Below are 15742 nucleotides of genomic sequence, written 5' to 3' on the forward strand. Positions count from 1 at the left end.
ATTTTCACAGAGTAGGTAAACTGTGGATTTTGAGGCAAGAGGCAATGGATAATTGGCACAGTCTACCCTTTGGTTATTCAGCTTCTTTATGTTTCCTTCTAAACATATGTGAATTCCCTAGCAAACAACAACACTGTATTTCTATCTAAGAAGATACACATCTTCCAACTGAGGTTCTCACTCTTTGACCAAAAAGAAGAAGTACACAGTTCGAAGGGTCATTATATCTGTGGTTGGTTGTATTAATTACTCTTCATATTCATAGTCATATTGAATATGCCATTATCTAAAGTCTAAATTGTAGAGTTAACTTAAAACAAATTGTATGTAAAATAAAAATGAGGAGAGAAGATATTCTTGTAACAAGCAAATAGAAACTGTGCAAAACTGTTATGATCTTTGTTTTTATGTGTTATAAGATGATAATTGATATCTGTGGTTTTGTTCTTCTTCTCCCTATTTAATTTCCCCTGCTCTCAGCTAGAGTCTCAGGCTGTTGGAGTTTCACCTGGTAGAGTCCAGTACATTGATTTCTCAGTCATTCTGCTTTGGTTGAATATTTTTTATGGGCCTATCTTCTGGATCTCTCATCCTGTTTTAGCTATGTTTAAATGTGCTGTAAACCTGTGCATCGAATTCTTAATATTGATTAGGGTAGTTTTCAGTATTAGTATGTCTATTATTTTTTCAAATATGCTCTCTTACTTTTTACAGTTTTCAATTAATTGCCAAAATTTTAAATCTTGTCTTTTGTTGAGCTTAGTAAAGCATATTTGTTTTATATGACACATCTGATAATCTCTGTAGTTGAAATCTTCAGTTCTCTTTCTGTTGTCTGTTGGTTCTTATTTTGTTGTCATGCATCTTCATATGTCTTAGTATCTTTAATTGTGGTAGACATTTTATTTGAAAAATTGTTATTAGAAATAATTTGAGGTCTAGAATGATGTTATCTTTCTTTAGAGTATTTTTGTATCTTCTGTTAGGAACTTTGGCCTATTGGCATTTCCAGTATCATTTTAAGCCAGTTTTAAGTCTTGAGGTTTCCAGCCATCCAGTTAACTCATAGCTAGGCTGCAGTCCATGCAGGGGCTAGTTTACTTCTGGTACACCCTTACTCTAATAACAGGTCATTGCATCTCAATTCAAAGTGCTGTGCCATCTTGTGCCTGTACGTTTCGTGGGCCATTGCCTTCAACTGTCGTGTCCCTCCCTGTTTCAGGCTGCCAAAAGCACGCTGCTTTTTGATATTGTCCTCTCAATAGGCAGGTCTCTCCAGAGCAAAAAGCAGCTCTGAATGCCTGCCTCTTCTTAAAGAATTTGCAAGGTCTGGGTCTTGAGTTGGTAGATCTTACTATTTTGTTGCTTATAAGATGCCTTTAAGATTTTAAAATTGTTCCTCAGCTTTTTTTTTTTTTTTTAAAGATTTTATTTATTTATTAGAGAGAGAGAGAGAGGAAGAGACACAGACACAGGCAGAGGGAGAACCAGGCTCCATGCAGGGAGCCCAGTGTGGGACTTGATCCTGGGACTCCAGGATTATACCCTGGGCAAAGGCAGGCACTAAACTGCTGAGCCACCCAGGGATCCCCTGTTCCTCAGCTTTTTAAAGTTGTTTTCAGTGCAGGATTTGTCCGAATTACCTTATCTGGTATTGTTGGAAGTGAAAAATCAGGACAAGTTATTTAACTTGTTCTTTATAGATTGTGCCTCAGTTTTCTCATCTGTATTATGGTGTTAATAATTATTTATTATCTTGTAAGGTTTTTTTTGAGATTTTTAAATGAGGTAACACATCATGCTCTTACAGTAGATCCTGACACCTAGAAAATGCACATTTTATTACTAATTTGAGATATTGGAATTTGTTCTGAAAAAACTTTCCCAAGCATGAATTAGCCCCTTTATTTTATTTTTTTAAAGATTTTATTTATTAATCATGAGAGACACAGAGAAAGAGGCAGAAACACAGGCAGAGGGAGAAGCAGGCTCTATGCAGGGAGCCCGTTGATCTCAGGAATCCGGAATCACGCCTTGAGCCAAAGGCAGATGCTCAACTGCTGAGCCATCCAGGTGTCCCGAATTAGCCTCTTTATTACCTAAAATAATCTGCAGGGATTATGAAAGATTTACAAATAATGTTTTTATTGACTGACATTTCTGTGAACCACGATTTAGGTAAATGAAACTTTTATTTTCCTAGTGTAGTTGAGTTTATACTATAAGGAAAATTTAATTGATCTAAAACTAAATAGTGACCTAGAGATCTATGTGCATATGTGTATATTATGTATATGTGTTTATGTATAAGTGAATATATAAAGACTGATAAGTCCTTGTGTGTGTTTATATAAATATATGTATTTGTATAATATATAAAATCTAAATGGGAAGATATCTTAATTACTTAAAATAAGGTGTTTTGTGGATAAAACAATTGGGCTGGAGCTAAGGAGAACAAAATGAAGTACAATTGAGATCTTGTTTTAAATATTTTTAAATTATAAAAACAGAAATTTTTCTAAGAATTGTCTTTTTTATGTTTGAAATAGAAGATAATTATAAAACCTTTGATTTATCCTATTTTCAAAATTGAGTTCTTGGTATAAAATAGACAAGAGAAAATCTTAATAAAAACAGGTAGTTGCACACAGTAAAGTCTGGTGACAACTACCCTAGCAATTCTGATAGATGTAATGGGACAGATTGTGGTGATACTTGTGGTGCATCTAGTATAATGTATAAACTTCTTAAATCACTGAGTTGTACACTTGAAACTGGTATCACATTGTGTGTTAGCTGAAATTAAAATAAATGAATAAGTAAATAATTGCTTGAGAATGGATAACATGAGAACTAAAGAAAGCCAAAACCAAAACCAAAAGCAAACATAGCTAACACTGTAACTCTGAAAGTGGTTATGTACATACACTATTTCTCTATTTCTTTGATCTGCATCTTTTTTTTTAAAGGTTTTATTTATTTGTTCATGAGAGAGACAGAGAGAGAGAGAGAGAGAGATGCATAGACACAGGCAGAGGGAGAAGCAGGCTCCATGCAGGGAGCCCGGACGTGGGACTCGATCCCAGGTCTCCAGGATCACACTCCGGGCTGCAGGCAGCGCTAAACTGCTGCGCCACCGGGGCTGCCCTGATCTGCATCTTTTATTTATTTTTATTTATTTTTTAATTTTTTAAAATTTATTTATGATAGTCACAGAGAGAGAGAGGCAGAGACATAGGCAGAGGGAGAAGCAGGCTCCGTGCACTGGGAGCCCGATGTGGGATTCGATCCCAGGTTTCCAGGATCGCGCCCTGGGCCAAAGGCAGGGGCCAAACCGCTGCGCCACCCAGGGATCCCTGATCTGCATCTTTTAAAGTGCATTTGACCTTCCTTCTTTTGCCTCCATCTTATTTTTGTACAGAGGCAATTTAACTTCATCTATTTTTGCATTAAATCCATCAGTAGAGTGTTCAATTTTTCAGTGTATTTTTTCACTGTGCAAAATGAAACAGTTGAAATATGTCAAGGTGTAGAGAAATCCAGAATAAATTCTTTTGAGTTGTAGGGAGATGCAGGGCAATTTGAAAACTTTTCTAATTTGTAAATAAATTCTCCCTGTGGAAAATGCTACATCTCATTTCTTTGGTTTAATGTCTTTTTTAATTTTCTTATGCTACTATATGTTTTAAAGTTACTTTAAGGTAATTTTTTCATGATTTTGTTTTCTAGGTTAACAGAACCTTCTGGATATTTAACAGACGGTCCAATTAACTATAAATATAAAACTAAATGCACATGGCTAATTGAAGGCTAGTAAGTACATAATTTGGATTAAATTGATTTTTAAATTTTATTCTGAAATGATAAAGAAAATGATCATATCAATGTTAAAGTATTAAAATGTAATTTTATAGGTATATAGCTCATTCAGTTGCTTATAGTTTATTCAGTTATTCATGATATTTTTAAATGAGATTTGTAACTTTTAGATATCACATTTAATATAAATTTTTTTAACTTTATTTTTTTTTTTAGGATTTTATTTATTGATTCATGAGAGAGACAGAGAGAGAGAGAGGCAGAGACACAGGCAGAGGCAGAAGCAGGCTCCATGCAGGGAGCCTGACATGGGACTTTATCCCCTGTCTCCAGGATCACGCCCTGGGCTGAAGGTGGCGCTAAACCTCTGAGCCACCTGGGCTGCCCTTAATATAAATTATAGTATCCCTTTACTTGTGATAATAGTTTGTTACATATATTTTAGAGTTATGTTAGTGTGGCAGTAAGTAGACGTTTTTGGCTTACTTTAAACATCTTGTTATGGAATTTGAAGATGCCATAGAGAAGATAAAAATATTCCATGCTGAATTATGCCATTGGTTTATACTCTTCAGTATTTTAGTTATAAGGGTATTTAAAAAGAACATTTTGTAAGAGAGAGTTAATTATACTTTTAGGAGCTTTTTTCAGTAATTAGGGCCTGAGTTTGGATTGATCTATTTAAACATACTGTGAATAGATCATAAATGAATTGATACAAGTTATTTTATGGTTCTTAAAGAGTGTATTTGGAAAATGTTATTTTTGGGGAAGGTTATTTAGATAGGTTTTTAGAAATTATTAATTTCCTGTACATTGATAGTTTCATTTTGTTTATTTTTGTCTTGTTTGTTTGTTGTTTTTTAAGTAATCTCTATGTCCAACATGGGGATTGAACTCATGACCCCAAGCTACATGCTCTACCAACTGAGCCAGCCAAGTGTCCCCCACCCTTTTTTTTCATCTTATTTATTTGTTAATAATATATCCTACTGAGACCTTTTGATTAAAATTTCAAGACCATAGTAGGGCCTTTAGCTAATAAGTATTATGTAGAAATACGAGATGTTACTTATTGAGTGTTGAATTTTAAAAATCAACTTCATTTAAGTTTAATTTGTATACAATAAAATTCATGTTAAGTGTACAGTTCAACATAGCTCCAGTAATATATACAATCTGTGTAATGTCCATCTTAATCAAGGCATAGAACATTTACTGCTGACTAAAGTTTTAGAAAATGGTGATTTATATATACAGTTTGTTAATAGATTTTGAAGTTGCATGTCATTTTTACATTTGATTTATTTTTAAAATTTTATTTAAGTAATTTCTACACCCTACTTGGAGTTCAAATTCACAACCTTGAGATCAAGAGTTATATGCTCTTCTGACTGAGCCAGCCAGGTGTCCCTCATTTTTATAATGTATATAATACTCTTTATCTGTAACTTAATAATAAATAGAAAATTTTTTTGTAAATCGGTTTTTTAAAATTTTTTAATTTGTTTTTTGTAAATAGGTTTTTAATACAGTACTCAAAATTTTTTCCGACTCTGCTTTGAATATTACATATGAATTTAAACATCTTAATATTTTTTTTCAGTCCAAATGCAGTGTTAAGATTAAGATTCAATCATTTTGCAACAGAATGTAGCTGGGATCATATGTATGTTTATGATGGAGATTCAATATATGCACCTTTAATAGCAGTTCTTAGGTGAGTAATTGTGTTTTAATTGGTGAATTGACAGTAGTAGAGGAATAAGTGTAATTTATTAATTTTAAATATATACTACTCTGGGCTTTAAAATAAATTTAGCAGAGATACTGATTGCTAAGTTTCAGAGATGTTATAATACTATGTTGCATATTGTGACTATCAACTTAGGTGTATATATAATAGTGTAAATTTTGATTTAGTAAAGATAAATGAGTACTCATTTCAGAAATGTAGATTTCCTAAAAAGTATCCTTTATTCTTGCCACATATAGTTTATTCTTTTAAAATGATGTGAATATGTTTTCAGAGCTACCTATTAGACAGATTAATATGAGTTCTAGATGACAAAGAAATAAAGATGTGTATGTTTTCTATAGTTGTCTTTTTATTTTAGTGAAATGATAAAATTTCCAATTCTGTAAATAGAAAGTTAAGTTACACTTTATGTAATGGTTTAATAATGGGTATGTTTCAGTTCTCAAAATTTGGGAGTCTTTGTTCTTTCAAAATACTTATGTTAGTAGTCAGGCAGTCAGATTTAAATTTTAAAATTACAGCATTTTCAATATCAATTTAAAAATCTTTTCTATGTAAGTAATATAAATTATTATAAAATGTTTTATGAATAGGAGAAAATATATTTGACATAGGAAAAATTAGGATTGTGGTGATCAGTGTTGATTTTGAATACAATTAACTAACATGATTGTTGACCAAGTTACTGATTTATTTATTCTTATATTTCTTATATCCGTAGTACTGCTTATATGTTCTGTTACTGTTAAAAATTTAAATGAAAGATAAAAGCTTATTGTTCCCTTCAAATTTTTAAATTTTCTTTTTTCTTTTTATTTATGTTGCAACTACTCTGTTTACCAGGAATGTAGACTATTATTTTTTTGGATAGACATGTAAGGACTTGTATTTCTGAATGAATATCTCACAGTGACTCTTTAGCATCTTAGACACATTCATAGCAATAGTATTATGGCTATTACTCTAAAGACTTTCAGAATTTAATTTTTGAGTTGTCTGAAAATTATTTAAAGGGTTGCCACAAATACCCCTTTATCCAAGGACAATAGGTAGAAAATGGAATAGTCTTACGAATAATTATATTGTAAGATAATTCATAGTAACAATTAGGTAAGATTCTGGGTTCATACATTAATTTTTAGCAATTTAGATTTTACTCAGCTATCGTTATTCTATTTTTATGATACTGTTGACTGTCATTTAGATGTGTGCCTTTCCATTTGTTTTGTTCATACTTGTAACGACTTTGCATTAATTAACAGTAATCCATTAACACTCTTACCAGTGCTTTTTTGGTAGTAAAGGAAACTTTGTAAGATAATTAGCAGGATGGAATTTAGTATATGTCTGTGAAGATGGAACCAGTGACTTTTTGTTAGCAAGTGCTCCTATTAGCTATCTTGAAAGAGATGGAAGATGTTTACTGAGTATCCACTTGAGCTAAGCAATGTACTAGGCAGTTTAAATGTTATCTAATTCTCACAAGGATCTTGTGGAAGAAGTGCTGTTATCCCCATTTTATAGCTGAGAAAATTGAGACTCAGGGGAATTGTTTTACTTCTAATAGATGATGGAGCCAGGATTAGGACATGACAGTCTTCTGATCTAAAAGCCTGTATACTATGAATTCAGAATCTAAGTGTTTGAATGATTCCAATTATGTAAATGTACTTTATTCAGCAAATATGTGATAACTTTCTCAGTTCCAGAGACTATCATAAGCCTGGAGGATATAGTAAGGAATATGATCAGGCATTGCAATGAATTCACACACGAGCTACCTAGAGTTGGGCCAGACTTCACTGCTTGAGTGTACAGCCCTCCATAGGACTGCCCTTAATTCAGACACCAGCTTCAAGTTTAGAGATCCTCAGGTCCTACCCACGCTTCTGACTAGCTGGCTACGGATTTAGGGGTACCCACCATCCATTCAGGTGCAATAATTCACTAAAATGACTCACAGAACTCAGGCAAACACTATGCTTATGATTATAGTTTTAAGATAAAGGAGAAAGATAATTACCAGCCAAATGAACAGACATATATAGAATGAGATCTGGGAGGATCACAAACAACTTTTTTGTCCTTGGGATGTGTTACCTTCTCAGCACACCAATGTGTATCATCATCCAAGAAGCTTACCTGAGCTACAGGTGCCCAGAGTTTTTGTTGGGGTTTCATTATATAGGCATGATTGATTCAATCACTGGCCACAAGTTCGAACTCAGTCTCTAGTCGCCCTCCTCTCTCTGGAAGTTGGATTGATTTCTTGTGGCTCAAAGCCTCAACCCTTTAATTGTATGATTGGTCTTTCTGCTGTGGCCAGCTCCACCCTGAGTCACCTCACTAGCATAAACATCAGAGCTCCCCATGAATAAAGAAGACTCCTATCACTTGGAAACTTCCAAGGATTTGGAGTCTGTATCAGTACACAGCGGTTAGGCGCTGGTGGCAGCATGCACACAGAATTTTTTACTCAGCACAGTAAGTATTATAATCAGGTTATGAAAAGAGTGGTATATGATTTTATTTTATTTAAAAACATTTTTTTTGGTATGATTTTAGAAGTAACTAATTCTTCATGGTGAATTTCATCATAGGTAGAAGAATAATAGGCAAAGTATGGGGGCCAGATGGGACATTCTTGGTAGAAAAAACATGTATAAAGGCATAGACACATTTAAGAGCATTATGTTTCAGGCTAATATAAGTAGTTGTGAGTAATTTGATCATAGGAAATGTGAAGGGATTGGTAGGAGCCAGATTACCCAATAAGCAGTAATCAGTACATCTCCCAAATGCTTATTATGTACCAGGCAGTATGCAAGCAAGCGTTCTTTATATATATTAACTCCTTTAATCTGTACAGTATTCCTTTAGTTAAGGATTATTACTGCCAAGAAGTTTATAAATTCTCCATTCATAAATGGGGAATTGAGGCACAGAGAGATTCAGTGAGTGGCTCAAAGTTGCCTACCTAGTAAGTAATGTAGTCAGACTAATAAGTCTGGTTTTTTAATCTTTAATCACTGTATACCACACTAAGGGAATTGAGCTTTCTTCTATAGGCAAGACTTTAGAATGTGGAGAATGGATACAGATAGAGAAGTGTTACTGTTTTATTGTGTGCGGACAACTGTTTGTTGTATTGCATGTTTGTAAAATCACATGTAATAATTTGGGGCCTGGAAAGATAATATATTCCTATGGAGAGTGCCTGAAGACACTAGCAATCCAGTCAACTGAATTTAGATATTGGGGTGATTCACACACAAGCTGCAGTGCAATCTCCTAGAGGGCTGGTCTTTTACTAGTTCACTTTTACTTATAGTCTTTGGGGTCCCAGGTCAGAGCGAGGAACCTGGGTTCCACTTTTCTCCTAGCTCTGTAAAACAACCCAGTTTCTTAAATTTTAGACTTCATCTCCAACTTTGAAACCAGCAAATGCCCATAAGGAGAAATGACTCCAGTACCTGGGCTCACCATCTTCTTAATTCTCCAATTCCATTCAAATTAATTTTTTTGGTTTTTATGTAATTTGTCATTTTTCTAGTTGACTTCAGTGGTGGGGTTAGTTGGTCCAAATTGCTTGATATGTCATACAAGATATGAAAACCTTCTTTTTTAAAGTTTATTTTAAAAAATAAACAATTTATTTAAAATTCTTTTATTTTTAAAATATTCTTTTTTAGAAAACTTATAAATAACCAGTAAAGAAATCTATTCTTTGTTTTAGAGAAATTAATTTATATATATATATAAATTATAATATATAAAAATATAAAAATATGACAGATATATTTATATATTAGTTATATATAATATTATAAATAGATATTGTATATCTATTATAAAGACCTGGGAATATTATTTTTAGCAATGTACTTACTTCAAGTAATTTCACTATAATGAAAAATATACCTAAGACTCATATTATAGAAAATTTGAATTCTTCTGATAGTCCTCTTTTAAGATTTTTTGTTCCTTCACAAACGTAAATTAGTAGATGCAGTAATAATTAGGAAAACATGAAGATTTGATTACTTATTGTTTGCTTTGAGAATATGTTTGTAAAATAAATTATTTGACTATTTCATATCGTTCTGTTAAATATGATTTGAATGAGAGAATTCAACTCCTGGTGATGCCTACACGGAAATTTAACACTGCCTAAAGGAATGGACTATTACGAGTAATGTAATTTGTTAGCAGCTTGCTTTCATGTTTTACAGATTTAGAGAGAGTAGTATGGTATAAGTAAATGAAGATATGTAATATTTCCTCATGAATAGGAGATTGAAAAAGGGGAAAGTACCAATTACTAACTGGTTACCGCCCCAAACCTCTTGCATGTTAAATCTCCCCACTCCCACCATTAGTTTTCTTTTGTGTATGTATGGGCTGAAGTGTCCTTTGGAATATTAATTTAATTTGTATAAGTATGCAAAATTTGAAAGAAATGTAAATAATATATATTTTTAGATGACCTAAAATACCTAGATTAGTGTCCTGGAGGTGTATAAGTTTAACTAGAATGCCACTGTAATCACTTTGCTGCTGTGGAGTGTTCTCTTAGCTTCATTAGAATTTGCAACCAGAGGAATAGAGTGAGGCTATATGGTGGCTTTAAGAGATGGTTTACACGTAAGTTAAGAGATCACCCCGTGGTATTATAACAGAATGGATAGCAGGATAAAGTGAGAAATGGGATGCTGCAGTGCACATGGTATGAAGGAAGGAAAGGAGGGTCGTGGCATGAGAGCACATGTTCATCCATTGGCAGCAGTAGGAGGACCAATTGGGTGGAAGATGGAGAGGACCTTTTTTTAGACTGATCATTCTAGTTGCTTATTCTGTTATATTTAGGGATGCTGACAAGGGTATTTTTGAGTAAATTTTAATGTGATTAACAGTCATATGTGTATTAATATATATTACATTCGATTTTGCTCTCTTACAGTGGTTTAATAGTCCCTGAAATCAGGGGAAATGAAACTGTGCCTGAAGTTGTTACAACATCTGGCTACGCACTGTTACATTTTTTTAGTGATGCTGCATATAATCTAACTGGTTTCAACATTTTTTATTCGTAAGTATTTGTTTTTATAGATATCTTCTTTGTGAGGAGCAAGCTAGTGTGGTAAATTTCAAAATTATAGGATTAAAACAGGATAAAAATCTCAATCATATGCTGTAAAGTACTGTCTCTAAGCTTGTTTTCTAAGTGTCAGGACTTTATGGTAGCAAGTTTGGTTGACATTTCATTATAAAATTTAAATTTTGCCTCAACTCAGGGCATGATCCTGGAGTCCTGGGATCGAGTCCCACATCAGGCACCCTGCGTGGAGCTTGCTTCTCCCTCTGCTGGTGTCTCTGCCTCTCTCTCCCCCTCTCTCTGTGTCTCTAATAAATAAATAAAATCTTAAAATAAATAAATTAATTAAAAAAATTTAAAATTGTTAGTAAATGATTAAATAAAGAAGCATAAACTAGAGTAACCTTACTTGTGGTAGCAGATGTGGGATTAATGGGAGTCTTCATCTGTGTCTCTGCTTGAAGGTATTGTACTCCTAATTTGAAGATGGGTATGTGAACTGCCTTTGTTTTGTCTTTCTGTTCTCCAGAGACAGTACTGGATACTCTGTGTACATTATGTTCTTTGATTTTCTTTACAACAATTCTGTCAAATGGGTATTTTTCCCATTTTTCATATGAGGAAATTGAGGCTTAAGGTAAGGTAGATGGATATACCACTGTCTCCTCTAAAAGAAGAAAAATAATTTTTATTAAGAATCTATTATGTGTCTGGCAGTTTATATAAACTTTTATGTCTGGAAGTCCCATGGTGTAGTGAAGGAATCAGAGATGATGTCAGCTGCTTTCACAGGAATGACCACAGAGGAACTTGATACACTTCTCTTTTTCCTTTTTTTCAGGAATGTAGAATATAACGAGAGAATTTTCCATCATAAATAAAATATTCTAAGTATTTTTTTTTTTAAGATTTTGTTTATTCATGAGAGAGAGAGAGAGAGACAGAGAGAGAGAGAGGGAGACACAGGCAGAGGGAGAAGCAGGCTTCCTTCAAGGAGCTGGATATGGGACTTGATCCCAGATCCTGGGATTATGCCCTGAGCCTAAGGTAGACGCTCAACCGCTGAGCCACCCAGGTATCCCTCTAAGTATCTTTAGATTGTTAGAATTTGAAATCAGCAAGTTGTTTAGGATTTATTTTATCTCAAGCATGTATGCGAGGAAGAATAAGTATATAGTAGAATATAATTGGTTAAAAGGCTTTAAAATAAAATTTGATAATTATCCCTTTTCTTCTATGATAGTATATAAATGATAACATGCTATTTAAATAATATTATATAACTAGGTTATATCTTGGCTCTTCATGTAGTTTCAGGTATTCATGAATTTAATTATTTTCTGTAAAATGTATATTCAAAACACTTTGAATACTAAGTCTTTATAAAACATTGTGTTTGGAACTGTATAGATTATGCAAATATGGAGTGTGTAGTCCTTTGAAGTTTGAAGTCTGGGTGACAAAGTAAACTCCCTGAATGAATTAAGATCAATTGCAAATAAATATTAAGTGAATTGCATTAGGGACAAAAGGATACAGAGTAAAGCATTGAAGCCACATTGTGAAATTGTGTTAACAGAGCACATAAAACAGCATAAAAGTGGTAAAGTTTACAAAATATCAACCAAAATTCTTCTGTAATTACCTTGAATTTGAATATATATGAATTATATTTTACAGAATCAATTCTTGTCCTAACAATTGCTCTGGTCATGGGAAGTGTACGACGAGTATTTCTGTTCCAAGTCAAGTATACTGTGAATGTGATAAATACTGGAAGGGTGAAGCTTGTGATATCCCTTACTGTAAAGCCAATTGTGGCAGTCCTGATCATGGTTACTGCGACCTAACGGGAGAAAAATTGTGTGTCTGCAATGATAGTTGGCAAGGTAAGGATGTTGCTTTTTGCAACAATGATTCATATTTCTAATAAGATTAAAAGAAATTCTATACTCCTTTGTTTGCACAGCCAAATCTCACGTACTTTATTTTTAGAATTTCAGATGAACAATCAACTTCTTAATAGTTTGTTTCTTCACAACTGGAATTTGTAAAGATTTAGTCTACACCCTGTTTTGACAATCAAGTGAAATTAGATTTGGTGATCTTTTAAAATAGTGGGTTTGTGATCAATATGATCTATAATTTTTGGTTGAATCCTGAAAGGTTTGATGACTTGACTGACTTTAATGCATGTTGCATTCAAATTTGATTTATAATGGATAATATAGTATACTGCAAAAATACTGGTCTTCTATGGTACTGCAGTATGTTAAACATATCTTAGGAAAGACTGACCTCTTGTGGCTATTTTTAAAAGAACAGAATTTTTTTTTTTTTTTTTTTTTAAGAACAGAATATTTTTAAAAGTAAAAGATTTCATTAAGGATTAAACTAATTTAGAATTAATATTAAGGATTTCAGCTGCTTATTGCAAAAGTAAGGTTCCTGGAGGAGAATTTCTAAACAGTTTTTATCCATATCTGTGATTAAATATTAGTTTTAGATTACATTGAAGAGTTTTAGCTTACTTAAATATTTGGGTATAAAATCATGAATTTTGTCATTGTGGAATTAAATGAAGAGATACATCTAGTTATCCATATGCTTACATATCCAGAGCTTACTTTTTGTTAATTATACTTACATATTGAGACCTAGCTTTGTGCCAGCATGCCAATCCTGTTGATTGAGGTAACTTTGACTCAAGAAATACGTAATCCAAAGTTACATGATCATGTGTTGTTTTAGTACAGGATAGCAGTAGTAGCAGTAGGTCCTGTTAGACCAAAGCAAAAATGAAAGAGAATGTGCCCCTCATGTGGTTGTATTCATCATTCTTTAAAGATGACTTAAAAAAAATGTTACTGAGTATGCTGAGTTACTGAGTATACTTGTTTAGAGGAATTATTTTAGGCTTTGTATAGATTATGCCCATCTTAAACCTATGTTATCGCATTAAAAATATTACTCTGACACAAAATACCAGTGATTTCTTACTGAATTGAATTTGATTACCTATTATGATTATGACAGATACAGAGTTCTCTATTTTCTTTAATTATTGGAGCATATATTTTATTAAATGGCTATTTTAATAGTTTGTGACCTTCTAAAAAGTGCCTCAATACACCAATTTTTTTTCATTTTAGTCTTGAAACTAAAATAATGTTCTTTTCTATGGAGAGAAAGATACATCAGAAATATATTTAAATTAAAGCCTGAGAAATAGAAGGATAGCTTATACACATAAGGTTTTTCAAAGTAGTCTTCAGTTGCTGTCATCTTCATCTTATTTCAACAGTTTTGAAAGGAAAAGAGGAATGCATTTGTATGCTATTCTCTATAAACATCTCTGTCCTTTTTTATTCTTTACTTTTTTCTTTTTACTAGTCCTTCTTTAAAATGCTTTATTTTCTAGGGATTTATAATATCTGCCTCAGATGTTCTCTTCTGTTTTTTTACTTTTGTTGGCCGTTCACATTTTATTTTTGTCAGTAGTGTCTCAAGTTAAAAAAAATTCCTGACTCTTATATATGTCTATAAGCAGTTGGAAATGGAATATACCCAAATGCTGGGTGTATTCACTTTTTTGGGGGGAAAGTATGTTCACTTTTAAAGGAAAGTGATAGGGCAGCCCGAGTGGCTCAGCGGTTTAGCGCTGCCTTCAGCCCAGGGCATGATCCTGGAGACCCGGGATCGAGTCCCACGTTGGGCTCCCTGCATGGAGCCTGCTTCTCCCTCTGCCTGTGTCTCTGTTTCTCTCTCTCTCTCTCTGTGTTTCTCGTGAATAAATAAATAAAGTCTTTAAAAAAATAAAGGAAAGTGATAATATGAATAGTTTCATATGTATATCCACACAAACGTGTATATTTTTATACATATCTTTTTTATAAATGTAAAATGTACAGAAATCAGATACATTTTTATGCCACTATTCTTAATAGTTACAGAATTGATCTCTGAATTGATGTGAATGTTTTATGGTGGAGTGCTTGGTGCAAGTGATACTGTGCTTCTTTCATGATAAATGATGTACATATTGGTTCCCTTAAGCTTCAAACCTGATCCTTGATTCTTTATTTAAGGCAGTATAGCTTAAACTAGCTAGGATTCTTACCAGAACATGAGGGGAAAATGATGTTTCTATTTCAGATATATGAATTGGGGAGGAATCATTGAGGGGAAAATGAGAGAGAGAGAGAGATTTGTTTCTAGGACATCTGTGGAATGATCAAAGAACTTGAGATATTTAAAAATGAGAGCTGAGGAAGCAATCTGTGAGATTCAAAATCTGGCAGTTTTTTGTACTGTGTTGTTTGGAATTAGATTCTTTGGGTTAAAAATAACAGATTATTGCTACTTCCATTATATTTTATTCTTTTATGATGGTTAATTTTACTTACTCTGATTTTATGCTAGTATAAGAAAAATTACTATTACTTTTTAGAAACCAAGATTTTATTAAAGACGATGAATGCGGAGGGGAAGCCCAGCTTTATGTTAGGTCTTGAATTCCCTTCCTAACTTTTCTGTGGTGCTTATCCCACCTGGTCTTCATGTCTCCTTCTTTTCTCATTTAGTTTTTTATGGGCACCTCTGAAGACTTGTGCTCAGCCATCACCATACTTTTTCCTCCCTTAACTTTCTCTTCTTTCCTCCTTAATCAGTTTGAACCATACTTTTTCCTCCCTTAACTTTCTCTTCTTTCCTCCTTAATCATCTGCTGTCATTTTTTTTTTTTTTTTACTGCTTGAGTAATTTTTCCAAATTACACAGGAGTCTGTTTTTTTTTTTTTCCCCACAGGAGTCTGTTTTAATCGTAGATGGCACCATCAATGTCAACTGTCCCCCCTTTCCTGTAGAAAAGACTTAGAAAACCCAAAAGCTGAGACAGTAAAGAATAAAGAAAATACTAAGTAGCATGTTGAAAAGCACACAAGTTTGTTGTATACTGTGTAATTTTGTCATAATATATGGTTGTCAAGGATGATATATACATATTAAATAGATTATTTAAAGGGTAGGGACCTCTGTGGACTCATCTGCTTTTGTGATAATTTTCA

General features: G+C 33.1%; 1 protein-coding gene across 1 annotated transcript in view; it reads left to right on the forward strand.

Annotated features, from left to right (window-relative positions):
* ATRNL1 (attractin like 1) overlaps positions 1–15742 on the forward strand; it is a 762129-nt gene that overhangs the window by 21223 nt on the left and 725164 nt on the right. Inside the window, exons 2-5 of the mRNA XM_072740185.1 lie at positions 3733–3816; positions 5429–5542; positions 10542–10670; positions 12357–12565. Coding sequence (XP_072596286.1) covers positions 3733–3816; positions 5429–5542; positions 10542–10670; positions 12357–12565 — 536 coding nt within the window. The remainder of the gene's footprint in view (positions 1–3732; positions 3817–5428; positions 5543–10541; positions 10671–12356; positions 12566–15742) is intronic.

This window comes from Vulpes vulpes, chromosome 15 (genome assembly GCF_048418805.1).
Source record: "Vulpes vulpes isolate BD-2025 chromosome 15, VulVul3, whole genome shotgun sequence".
NCBI classification, from domain to species: domain Eukaryota; kingdom Metazoa; phylum Chordata; class Mammalia; order Carnivora; family Canidae; genus Vulpes; species Vulpes vulpes.